A 12,708-nucleotide genomic window follows, 5' to 3' on the forward strand; every position below is an offset into this window, starting at 1 on the left:
AAGAATGTTGCCTGGACTGGAGAATTTTGGCAATGAGGAGAGATTGGAGATGCTGGGTCTGTTTTCTTTGGAACAGAGGAGGCTGAGGGGAGACCTGATTGAGGTGTATAAAATTATGAGGGGACCTGGCTAGAGTGGATAGGAAGGACCCGTTTCCTTTGGCAGAGGGGTCAACAACCAGGGGGCATAGATTTAAAGTAATTGGGGGGAGGTTTGGAGGAAATTTGAGGGGAAATTTCATCACCCAGAGGGTGGTGGAGGTCTGGAAATCACTGCCTGAAAGGGTGGTAGAGGCAGAAACCCTCACATTTTTAAAAAGTACTTGGATGTGCACTTGAAGTGCCGTAATCTACAAGTCTACAGACCAAGAGCTGGAAAGTGGGTTTAGACTGGGTAACTCTTGGTCGAACAGCACGGACACGATGGGCCGAAATGGCCTCCTTCTGTGCTGTAAATTTCTAGGTTTCTATGATGTTGCTTTGATGTTGCACATATGTAATTTGTGCAAGTCATTAGTTCAGGGCATTCCCATAGCATCTGATACAACTGGAGTTGTCTTCAATTGGGCAAACTGACTACATCCAATATAACTGTTAGATTAATGAATAATGAGAACACCAGAATATTGAGAACAGGTCATTAATCTGGTGCTTAGCTGTCTAAATCCGTGTGCTAGAAGAAACTTTAGTGAACTTTTTATTCAATATAAAACGCTCAGCACAAAAGTTCAAAAGAATTAATGTACAATTACTTAAAATGGGCCAACACTAAGGTGAGGAGGACACGAAAAATCTGCAAAAGGACATAGACAGGCTAAGTGAGTGGGCAAAAATTTGGCAGATGGAGTATAATGTTGGAAAGTGTGAGGTCATGCACTTTGGCAGAAAAAAATCAAAGGGCAAGTTATTATTTAAATGGAGAAAGATTGCAAAGTGCCCCAGTACAGCGGGACCTGGGGGTACTTGTGCATGAAACACAAAAGGATAGTATGCAGTTACAGCAAGTGATCAGGAAGGCCAATGGAATCTTGGCCTTTATTGCAAAGGGGATAAAGAGTATAAAAGCAGGGATACAAGGTATTGGTGCTACAGCTATACAGGGTATTGGTGAGGCCACACCTGGAATACTGCGTGCAGTTTTGGTTTCCATATTTACAAAAGGATATACTTGCTTTGGAGGCAGTTCAGAGAAGGTTCACTCGGTTGATTCCGAGGATAAGGGGGTTGACTTATGAGGAAAGGTTGAGTAGGTTGGGCCTCTACTCATTGGAATTCAGAAGAATGAGAGGTGACCTTATCGAAACGTGTGAGATTATGAGGGGGCTTGACAAGGTGGATGCAGAGAGGATGTTTCCACTGAAGGGGGAGACTAGAACTAGAGGGCATGATCTTAGAATAAGGGCCACCCATTTAAAACCGAGATGAGGAGGAATTTCTTCTCTCAGAGGGTTGTGAATCTGTGGAATTCGCTGCCTCAGAGAGCTGTGGAAGCTGGGACATTGAATAAATTTAAGACAGAGATAGACAGTTTCTTAAATGATAAGGGGATAAGGGGTTATGGGGAGCGGGCGGGGAAGTGGAGCTGAGTCCATGATCAGATCAGCCATAATCGTATTGAATGGCGGAGCAGGCTCGAGAGGCCATATGGCCTACTCCTGCTCCTATTTCTTATGTTCTTAAGTACTGTGCAATTGGAACAGTTAACCCTGGGAAGAAATAATGTGCAACAAAAAAAAACACTGACTCCAGATATTAATATTACATAGAAACATAGAAAATAGGTGTAGGAGTAGGCCATTCGGCCCTTCGAGCCTGCACCACCATTCAACAAGATCATGGCTGATCACCCATCCCAGCACCCCCCCCCCCCCCCCACACCCACTGACCCCCCCCCCCCAGCCGCAAGGACCACATCCAACGCCCTCCCGAACACATCCAATGAACCGGCATCAACAACTCTCCGCGGCAGGGAACCCCACAGGCCAACAACTCCCCGAGTGAAGAAGTCTCGCCCCATCCCAGCCCCAAACAGCCCATCATTACTCCGTGCATCATCATGTACACCATCCAGTTAAACCTATCTAGCCACTGAAGCTGTTAGAAAATAATGGTCAATATTTCACTGATTTGCATGTCCAAGCAGTCTGCCAGTTGCAGAATTTTTTATTTATTCGTTTATGGGATGTAGGCATCACTGGCAAGGCTGGCATTTATTGCCCATCCCTAATTGCCCTCGAGAAGAAGGTGGTGAAGGTGCTCCCAATGTTGACTTGGTCGCAGCAGTTTAGTACAACTGAGTGGCTCGCTGGGCCATTTCAGAGGGCAGTTAAGAGTCAACCACACTGCTGTGGGTCTGGAGTCACATATCGGCCAGACCGGGTAAGGACGGCAGATTTCCTTCCCTAAAGGACATGAATGAACCAGACAGGTTTTTAACGACAATCCAGTAGTTTCATGGTCACCATTACTGACACTAGCTTTTTATTGCAGATTTATTTAATGAACTGAATTTAAATTCCCCAGCTACTGTGGTTTGAGCAAAGTTCTCTGGATCATTAGTCCAGGCCTCTGGATTGTTATTCCAGGAACATAACCACTATGCTACTGTACCCCCATCTTATGAAGCATTTTATTGACTGGTTATAGTAAGAATATCAACAATCCAACCTATGACAAGACAACAATTTAAAAGCTCCAATTACTTGACTTAGAAATTGAAGAGTCAAGAGGCTATAAAGGCTGATTGGATTATGACAAATAAAAGTACACATTATAAACACTGACTGGGCAGTACTATAAATGGCACCCTGTTGGCTCCTTTTCTGTAACCATCATCATCGGGTTGGTCCCAGGTTCCCGCTGATCCCGATAGGGAGTAGTTTTGCTTGTCTCCCGAGATGAGGTTCTCAAACACATAGGTGCCACAAAGCTTTCGCCCTTCCGGCCTGGTCCCGCCATAAGCCCAGCAGGAGCGCGCCAGAAGTGCCGCCAATTAGGGTCCCGGCCTTCAAGTGAGGCCTTGCGAGGGGCCCAGCCTCCTGGCTGTCCCGAGAGGAGTCAGTGGCGCAGGAGGGAAGCACAGCCGGGAAGTTTTCACAGCTGCCGTACTGGTCCAAGTGGAAGCAGGTATGCCGGCCCATCTACAGGCCGGAATCGGGCCCAATTTTCCGGGGGGTGGGGGCGGGGACGATGGAGCTGGACCCTCATGAAGAATTTTAAAGGTAAGGGCTTACAAAACACTACGGGGGGGAACTAATGTTTTCTTTCTCCAACCACCGACCGACCACATGACCCCCACATGCTCATCACATTTTGCAGCCGTTCAGGGGCGGGGGACACCCGCCCAGGTTAATACAATTAAATAACCGTCCCGTAACCCTTTGAACTTTGGCATCGTCGGCACAGGTCAAGGTCAGATGCATCCCGGTACTTGCGCCGTGCTCACATGGCTATGTCCCTAACATGACTGAAATCCCATTTAAGACCAGATTGTTAAGTCTGGCAGGCATGTGGTCACTGGGCTGGATATTTCAGCAAGTAAAGTATAGCCATATGCAGGCGATTTTCTTCATATAATCGGCCTCTCTGTTAACAAACAATATCCTTGAGTTTCTCCAACTAACCTGCTTCACGAGCTTGTGTCGGAGTGAGACACTGAATACTTCCCAATATGAGCTCCACAACCCCCCCTCCCGCCCCGCCCCAGTGGGCAGCACTTTCATCTCTGAGTCAGATGGTTGTGGGTTCAAGTCTCCCTCCAGGGACTCGAGCACATAAATCTAGGCTGACACTCCCAGTGCAGTGCTGAGGGAGTGCTGCACTGTCGGAGGTGCCGTCTTTCGGATGAGACGTTAAACCGAGGCCCTGTCTGCCCTCTCAGGTGGATGTAAAAGATCCCATGGCACTGTTTCGAAGAAGAGCAGTGGAGTGATCCCTGGTGTCCTGGCCAATATTTATCCCTCAATCAACACAACAAAAACAGATTATCTGGTCATTATCACATTGCTGTTTGTGGGAGCTTGCTGTGCGTAAATTGGCTGCCGCGTTTCCCACATTACAACAGTGACCACACTCCAAAAGTACTTCATTGGCTGTAAAGCGCTTTGAGACGCCCGGTGGTTGTGAAAGGCGCTATATAAGTGCAAGTCTTTGATCCAAGTGCCTTTTTGCAAGTTACTGTTCAATCTGCTCCTTCAGGCCCAGCTCAGTCTGACCCCTGACCCCATGGCTGCTCTACAACCCAACAACAACTGAGGGGGTTGGGAGTGCGGCACCTCTTGGCTGGAGGACCACAGCGGTGCTCGTTGGCGCGGGAGTTCCGCGCGGCTGTCGGAGTAGGTGTCTCTTGGCTGGGAGAAGCGGAAGCGGCTCTTTGGCGTCGGAGGAATCGCTCGGCGGGTAGGGTCGCGTTTTTGTTGTTGTTGTGGGCCCGGGACCCCCGGGATAGGGGGATGGGAGAGAGAGACCCTCGGGATAGGGGGAGGGGAGAGAGAGAGAGAGACCCCCGGGATAGGGGGAGGGGAGAGAGAGAGAGAGAGAGACCCCCGGGATAGGGGGAGGGGAGAGAGAGAGAGAGACCCCCGGGATAGGGGGAGGGGAGAGAGAGAGAGAGAGAGACCCCCGGGATAGGGGGAGGGGAGAGAGAGAGAGAGAGACCCCCGGGATAGGGGGAGGGGAGAGAGAGAGAGAGACCCCCGGGATAGGGGGAGGGGAGAGAGAGAGAGAGACCCCCGGGATAGGGGGAGGGGAGAGAGAGAGAGAGAGACCCTCGGGATAGGGGGAGGGGAGAGAGAGAGAGAGAGACCCCCGGGATAGGGGGAGGGGCGAGAGACCCCCGGGATAGGGGGAGGGGCGAGAGACCCCCGGGATAGGGGGAGGGGCGAGAGAGAGAGACCCTCGGGATAGGGGGAGGGAGAGAGAGAGAGAGACCCTCGGGATAGGGGGAGGGGAGAGAGAGAGAGAGATTTCCGGGATAGGGGGAGGGGAGAGAGAGAGAGAGAGACTCCCGGGATAGGGGGAGGGGAGAGAGAGAGAGAGACCCTCGGGATAGGGGGAGGGGAGAGAGAGAGAGAGACCCCTGGGATAGGGGGAGGGGAGAGAGAGAGAGAGACCCTCGGGATAGGGGGAGGGGAGAGAGAGAGAGAGACCCCCCGGGATCGGGGGAGTGGAGTGAGAGAGAGACCCTGGGATAGGGGGAGGGGGAGAGAGAGAGAGAGAGACCCCTGAGATAGGGGAGGGGAGAGAGAGAGAGAAAGGGACCCCCGGGATATGGGGAGGGGAGAGAGAGAGAGAGAGAGAGAGACCCCTGGGATAGGGGGAGGGGGAGAGAGAGAGAGAGAGAGAGAGACCCCTGAGATAGGGAGGGGAGAGAGAGAGAGAAAGGGACCCCCGGGATATGGGGAGGGGAGGGAGAGAGAGAGAGAGAGAGAGACCCCTGGGATAGGGGGAGGGGAGAGAGAGAGACCCCGTGATAGGGGAGGGGGAGAGAGAGAGAGAGACCCCTGAGATAGGGGGAGGGGAGAGAGAGAGAGAGAGATTTCCGGGATAGGGGGAGGGGAGAGAGAGAGAGAGAGAGAGAGACTCCCGGGATAGGGGGAGGGGAGAGAGAGAGAGAGAGAGAGACCCTCGGGATAGGGGGAGGGAGAGAGAGAGAGAGACCCCCCGGGATAGGGGGAGGGGAGAGAGAGAGAGAGAGACCCCCGGGATAGGGGGAGGGGGAGAGAGACCCCCGGGATAGGGGGAGGGGGGGAGAGAGAGAGACCCCCGGGATAGGGAGAGGAGGGGAGAGAGAGGGACCCCCAGGATAGGGGGAGGGGGAGAGAGAGAGAGACCCCCGGGATCGGGGGAGTGGAGTGAGAGAGAGACCCCTGGGATAGGGGGAGGGGGAGAGAGAGAGAGAGAGAGAGAGACCCCTGAGATAGGGGAGGGGAGAGAGAGAGAGAAAGGGACCCCCGGGATATGGGGAGGGGAGAGAGAGAGAGAGAGAGAGAGAGAGACCCCTGGGATAGGGGGAGGGGAGAGAGAGAGACCCCGGGATAGGGAGGGGGAGAGAGAGAGAGAGACCCTGAGATAGGGGAAGGGGAGAGAGGGAGAGAGACCCCCGGGATAGGGGATGGGGAGAGAGAGAGAGAGAGAGAGACCCTCGGGATAGGGGGAGGGGAGAGAGAGAGACCCCCGGGATAGGGGGAGGGGAGAGAGAGAGGCCCCCGGGATAGGGGGAGGGGAGAGAGAGAGAGACCCCTGGGATAGGGGGAGGGGAGAGAGAGAGAGAGAGACCCCTGGGATAGGGGGAGGGGAGAGAGAGAGAGAGACCCCTGGGATAGGGGGAGGAGAGAGAGAGAGACCCCTGGGATAGGGGGAGGGGAGAGGAGAGAGAGAGAGAGAGAGACCCCTGGGATAGGGGGAGGGGAGAGAGAGAGAGAGACCCCTGGGATAGGGGGAGGGGAGAGAGAGAGAGAGAGACCCCTGGGATAGGGGGAGGGGAGAGAGAGAGAGACCCTGGGATAGGGGGAGGGGAGAGAGAGAGAGAGAGACCCCTGGGATAGGGGGAGGGGAGAGAGAGAGAGAGACCCCTGGGATAGGGGGAGGGGAGAGGAGAGAGAGAGACCCCTGGGATAGGGGGAGGGGAGAGAGAGAGAGAGAGAGACCCCTGGGATAGGGGGAGGGGAGAGAGAGAGAGAGAGAGACCCCTGGGATAGGGGGAGGGGAGAGAGAGAGAGAGAGAGACCCCTGGGATAGGGGGAGGGGAGAGAGACCTCCGGGATAGGGGGAGGGGAGAGAGAGAGAGACCCCTGGGATAGGGGGAGGGGAGAGAGAGAGACCCCTGGGATAGGGGGAGGGGAGAGAGAGAGAGAGCGACCCCTGGGATAGGGGGAGGGGCGAGAGAGAGAGAGAGAGACCCCTGGGATAGGGGGAGGGGAGAGAGAGAGAGAGAGACCCCTGGGATAGGGGGAGGGGAGAGAGAGAGACCCCTGGGATAGGGGTAGGGGAGAGAGAGAGACCCCCGGGATAGGGGGAGGGGGAGAGAGAGAGAGAGACCCCCGGGATAGGGGGAGGGGGAGAGAGAGAGAGACCCCTGAGATAGGGGGAGGGGAGAGAGAGACCCCCGGAATAGGGGGAGGGGGGAGAGAGAGAGGGACCCCCGGGATAGGGGGAGGGGAGAGAGAGAGAGACCCCCGGATAGGGGGAGGGGGGAGAGAGAGAGAGAGAGAGAGAGACCCCTGGGATAGGGGGAGGGGAGAGAGACCTCCGGGATAGGGGGAGGGGAGAGAGAGAGACCCCCAGGATAGGGGGAGGGGGGAGAGAGAGAGACCCCTGGGATAGGGGGTGGGGGGGAGAGGGACCCCCGGGATAGGGGGAGGGGGGAGAGAGAGGGATCCCCGGGATAGGGGGAGGGGGGAGAGAGAGAGAGAGAGAGAGAGAGACCCCTGGGATAGGGGGAGGGGGAGAGACCCCTGGGATAGGGGGAGGGGGGAGAACCCCCCTCGGGATAGGGGGAGGGGGGAGTGAGAGAGAGAGCGACCCCCAGGATAGGGGGAGGGGAGAGTGAGGGAGAGGGAGACCCCCGGGATAGGGGGAGGGGAGAGAGAGACCGAGACCCTCGGGATAGGGGGAGGGAAGAGAGAGAGAGAGAGACACCCCCAGGGGAGGGAAGAGAGAGAGAGACCCCCGGGATAGGGGGAGGGACGAGAGAGAGAGACCCCCGGGATAGGGGGAGCGGGAAGAGAGAGAGAGAGACCCCCGGGATAGGGGGAGGGGAGAGAGAGAGAGACCCCCGGGATAGGGGGAGGGGAGAGAGAGAGAGAGAGACCCCCGCGATAGGGGGAGTGGGCAGAGAGAGAGAGAGAGACCCCCGGGATAGGGGAAGGGGAGAGAGAGAGAGACCCCCGGATAGGGGGAGGGGGGAGAGAGAGAGAGAGAGAGACCCCTGGGATAGGGGGAGGGGAGAGAGACCTCCGGGATAGGGGGAGGGGAGAGAGAGAGACCCCCAGGATAGGGGGAGGGGGGAGAGAGAGACCCCTGAGATAGGGGGAGGGGAGAGAGAGACCCCCGGAATAGGGGGAGGGGAGAGAGAGAGAGGGACCCCCGGGATAGGGGGAGGGGGGGGAGAGAGAGAGACCCCCGGATAGGGGGAGGGGGGAGAGAGAGAGAGAGAGAGACCCCTGGGATAGGGGGAGGGGAGAGAGACCTCCGGGATAGGGGGAGGGGAGAGAGAGAGACCCCCAGGATAGGGGGAGGGGGGAGAGAGAGAGACCCCTGGGATAGGGGGAGGGGGTGAGAGGGACCCCCGGGATAGGGGGAGGGGGGAGAGAGAGGGATCCCCGGGATAGGGGGAGGGGGGAGAGAGAGAGAGAGAGAGAGAGAGAGAGAGAGAGACCCCTGGGATAGGGGGAGGGGGAGAGACCCCTGGGATAGGGGGAGGGGGGGAGACCCCCCCCGGGATAGGGGGAGGGGGGAGTGAGAGAGAGAGAGACCCCCGGGATAGGGGGAGGGGAGAGTGAGGGAGAGGGAGACCCCCGGGATAGGGGGAGGGGAGAGAGAGACCGAGACCCTCGGGATAGGGGGAGGGAAGAGAGAGAGAGAGAGAGAGACACCCCCAGGGGAGGGAAGAGAGAGAGACACCCCCGGGATAGGGGGAGGGGAGAGAGAAGGAGAGACCCCCGGGATAGGGGGAGCGGGAAGAGAGAGAGAGAGACCCCCGGGATAGGGGGAGGGGAGAGAGAGAGAGACCCCCGGGATAGGGGGAGGGGAGAGAGAGAGAGAGAGAGAGAGAGACCCCCGCGATAGGGGGAGTGGGCAGAGAGAGAGAGACCCCCGGGATAGGGGGAGGGGAGAGAGAGAGAGAGACCCCCGGGATAGGGGGAGTGGGAAGAGAGAGAGAGAGACCCCCGCGATAGGGGGAGGGGAGAGAGAAAGAGAGAGAGGGACCCCTGGGATAGGGGGAGGGGTGAGAGAGAGTGAGAGGGACCCCTGGGATAGGGGGAGGGGAGAGAGAGAGGGACCCCTGGGATAGGGGGAGGGGAGAGAGAGAGGGACCCCCGGGATAGGGGGAGGGGAGAGGGATCCACGGGATAGAGGGAGGGGAGAGGGAACCCCGGGATAGGGGGAAGGGGGGGAGAGAGAGAGGGGAGGAGGAAAGGAAAGAGAGAAGGGGAGAGGAAACAGGGCAGGGAGGGAAGAGAGAGAAGGGGAGGGAGGAAAGTGAGAGGGGCAGGGGGGATGGATGGGGAGGGGACCTCAGTTAGTTGTAGACGTTGGATGGAGATCCCACAGACTTAGGAAAAGATGCGAACATTAGAAATGAATGACATTCGGGGTGGTTATGAAATGGTGAATTGCAGTAAGTGTCAGTATTTGCAAGGAGTCTTCCTGCAGGAATGTTTGGAAGCCACTGTCCCAGTCTGCACCGATACTGATTGACACAACCATCCTGGGTTACTGGCTTTCTGAAATCTTATATTAGCAGCAACAGCAGGAAAGAACAATAGCAATCTGTCTCAGTTGTTTGCTTTCCTTTTTAATTGACAAATTTAGACTATTCATGGAATTAAATCAAATATACAACACAGGAACAGACCATTCGGCCCAAGCAATCCACTCGAGCCTCCTTCTGTCCATTCTCGTCTAATTCTATTAGCATAACCCTCTATTCCTTTCTCCCGCATGCTAATGTTAAATGTGTCTATGCAATTCCGGCTTTAAATAGCTTGATAATCTTGGAAAATATCCGAAGGCAATTCAAATACTGTACTCATTTTCCTTGTGAAATTGGGTGTTTCTTTATTCTAAATGGATACTGTCTGGGTGGCGGGGAGGATAAATGACAAAATTACCCCCCACATTCTCAGAAATGAAAAATAAAAGGCTTGCATTTATATAGCGCCTTTCATGACCACCAGACGTCTCTAAAGTGCTTTACATCCAATGAAGTACTTTTGAAGTGTAGTCACTGTTGTGATGTGGGAAACGCGGCAGCCAATTTGCGCACAGCAAGCTCCCACAAACAGCAATGTGATAATGACCAGATAATCTTTTTTAGTAATGTTGATTGAAGGATAAATATTGGCCCCAAGACACCGGGGATAACTCCCCTGCTCTGCTTCGAAATAGTGCCATGGGATCTTTTTCGTTTAACTGAGAGGGCAGACGGGGCCTCGGTACCAAAAGACGGCACCTCCAACAGTGCAGTGCACTGGGAGGGTCAGTCTAGATTTATGTGCTCAAGAACCCGCAACCTTCTGACCCAGAGGCGAGGGTGCTACTCACTGAGCCACATGGCACGGGTGTGAATCGTAAAGTTGTGTGCGAGAGCTGAAACTTTCCTTCTTTCTTTTTCAGACTGCGGAGAGCGGCAATACTCTACTTTGCAATAAATATACAAACCAGAATGCCGGAGAAGGACGGTGCCTTCACCAGCGGCGGCGACACGGCCGGCCACAGCGCGACCAACGTGTGCCGCGACTTCCTGCGCAATGTCTGCAAGCGGGGCAAGCGCTGCAAGTACCAGCACCCGGAGCTGGGCGAGCCGGGCTCAGAGGAGCTGCCCGCCGGCCGGGGGGAGGTGCCCGTCTGCCGCGACCACCAGAACGGCGACTGCCAGCGGGGCGGCAGCTGCAAGTTCCGCCACCTTGAGCCGGAGGGCGCCGGCAGTCTGGCCCGCTTCGAGCCGTTCGGTGCCGGCGATCTGGGCGACCCGCTGCTGAAGCGGCGGCGGGCGGTGGAGAGCCTGCGCTTCGACTCGTACGACTATGGCGTGCCGCGGCCCTTTCCCGTCGACTACCGCTACCTGGAGGAAGAGAACCTGATGCTGCGCAGGCGGGTGGAGGAGCTGCACAAGCAGGCGTCCAACCTGATGGCCACCAACGAGATGCTGCTGGAGCAGAACGCCCACTACCGGTGCCAGCCCAAGGTGGTGACGCTGGCGGCCGCTGGCGAGCCCCGGCTGACTCTGCCCGCCGTCGGCGACTACAACCACACCATCGTGCAGGCCCACAACCCGCTGGGTGGCCAGCCGTCGCTGAGCCGGTCCGAGCTGGGCGGTGTGCCGTCAGCCGGCGCCGGGCCCCACCCCCCAGCCAGCGCTGCCCCCGGCCCCCACCTCACCTCCGAGCTGGCCCTGGCCCAGACCCTGGCCCAGACCTTGGCCACCCCCGTCTCCATGGCGCCCGTCACCGTCTCCATCGCCCAGCCCATCCCCTGCCTCACCATGAGCCACGCCACCACGCCCATGGTCAGCTACGCCATCGCCTCGCAGAGCATGCGGATCACCCCGTTGCCCCTCTAAGAAGAGCCAACCCACGTCTAGCTCGCTGCAGTGTTTCACCGCCGAGCTCGACTGCAACCACCGCTCCGCGCACCTTCATCGATAGAATCCCAGCGTGCTTAGCAATCTGCTGCGGTAATTCCCGATCCCGGTAACCCCTCCATTTTACCACTGCTGCAAGCGTCCAACTCCACCCCGGATGCCCATAACATTTCCCGCTCTGACTTTGCGGGGTCGGGGTCGAATACTGTGTGTCGCCCCACGTGCCATTGAGCCCGGCTCAGCCCACAACAACATTTCAACTCCGTGCCACACCATCCCGAGCCTCTGCGTGGTCCCAGCCGGCTGGTGTACAGGTGCAATCTCCATGGACACGGCGAGCTCCCACGTTCCCACTTTAACAACGCGCGGACCGTGATCCGTAGCCCAGAACATTTGAGTTCAAGTGTAAACTTTGGCACGCAGCTTCCAAAACCCCTTTTTATGTTTAATTTCAAAAATGCTCAGTGCATTTTGCAACGTGTCTATTTTCTGTTAGCGTATACGAAGAGTTTGAGTGTGATTTTTAACGTTTTTCTGAGGTTTTTCTCACGCCTCGTGCCTGTCCGTTTATAGTCTGCGTATGTTCCACCGCTTCTATGGACCCTAATGTCAAAGTGAACCTTGTGTTTAGAAGATGATCTTGTAAATTCTGCAGTTTAAGAACCCCACCAGCAAATAAACATCAACTGCTTGTGTCTGTCTCCCACGCGGTTTACACTTCTTCAAACAAAAATTCCACGTATTGGCTTCAAAACGTCTTCTGATTTGTCCTAAATATGTGTTCAACTTTTAGACCATCGTGGAGAAGGCATGGCAGATGTGGATATACACATCTTACAGGAGTTGTTCGGGTAGGTAGGGGGCGTAACCTTAAAATTAGAGCCAGGCCGTTGAGTGATGTCAGAAAGTGCTTCTTCACACGCAGGGTGGGATCGGGCAAGGAGTTGTAATAACACCAATCCAGATGGAGAGAAACTGTTCCCATTGGCAGAACGGTCGAGAACCAGAGGAGAGGGCGGGGGAGTGGGATGAGCTGAGGTGCTCTTGCAGAAAGCCGGCATGGGCTCGACGGGCCGAATGGCGGCCCCCTGTGATTCTACGTCTTTTTGGCTACTAAATGTGCTGAGGGAGCTTCTATTTCTGTGTGGGTAGTAATGGCGGTGCACTAGAATATTATGACTTTGGAGCAGGTTACAAATAGGCTGTCAACACCAAAGCCACTCACCTAATGTGAAATTCAAATTGGCAATAGCCAAAAGCGAACCTTTCGTACTTACCTGCTAAAATGCAGTGCGTATCTGAACAGGTGCAAACACTGTACAGAAAAGCACACTTCACTGACGGCTCAGTAACTTTGTCAAGTGAGTGACTGAACCATACGGACCAGAAAGGGCCCAGACGCGA

General features: G+C 56.0%; 1 protein-coding gene across 1 annotated transcript; it reads left to right on the forward strand.

The window, feature by feature from the left end:
• The first annotated feature begins 4,289 nt into the window (after positions 1-4,289).
• On the forward strand, positions 4,290-12,005 carry LOC139233727 (zinc finger CCCH domain-containing protein 10-like). The gene is made up of 2 exons (XM_070864186.1): positions 4,290-4,397; positions 10,338-12,005. The coding sequence occupies exon 2, from the start codon at positions 10,387-10,389 to the stop codon at positions 11,281-11,283; it is 897 nt and encodes a 298-aa protein (XP_070720287.1). The 5' UTR covers positions 4,290-4,397; positions 10,338-10,386; the 3' UTR covers positions 11,284-12,005.
• Positions 12,006-12,708: the final 703 nt, after the last annotated feature.

The sequence above is a fragment of the Pristiophorus japonicus genome, chromosome 21 (assembly GCF_044704955.1).
Source record: "Pristiophorus japonicus isolate sPriJap1 chromosome 21, sPriJap1.hap1, whole genome shotgun sequence".
Classification (NCBI taxonomy): domain Eukaryota; kingdom Metazoa; phylum Chordata; class Chondrichthyes; family Pristiophoridae; genus Pristiophorus; species Pristiophorus japonicus.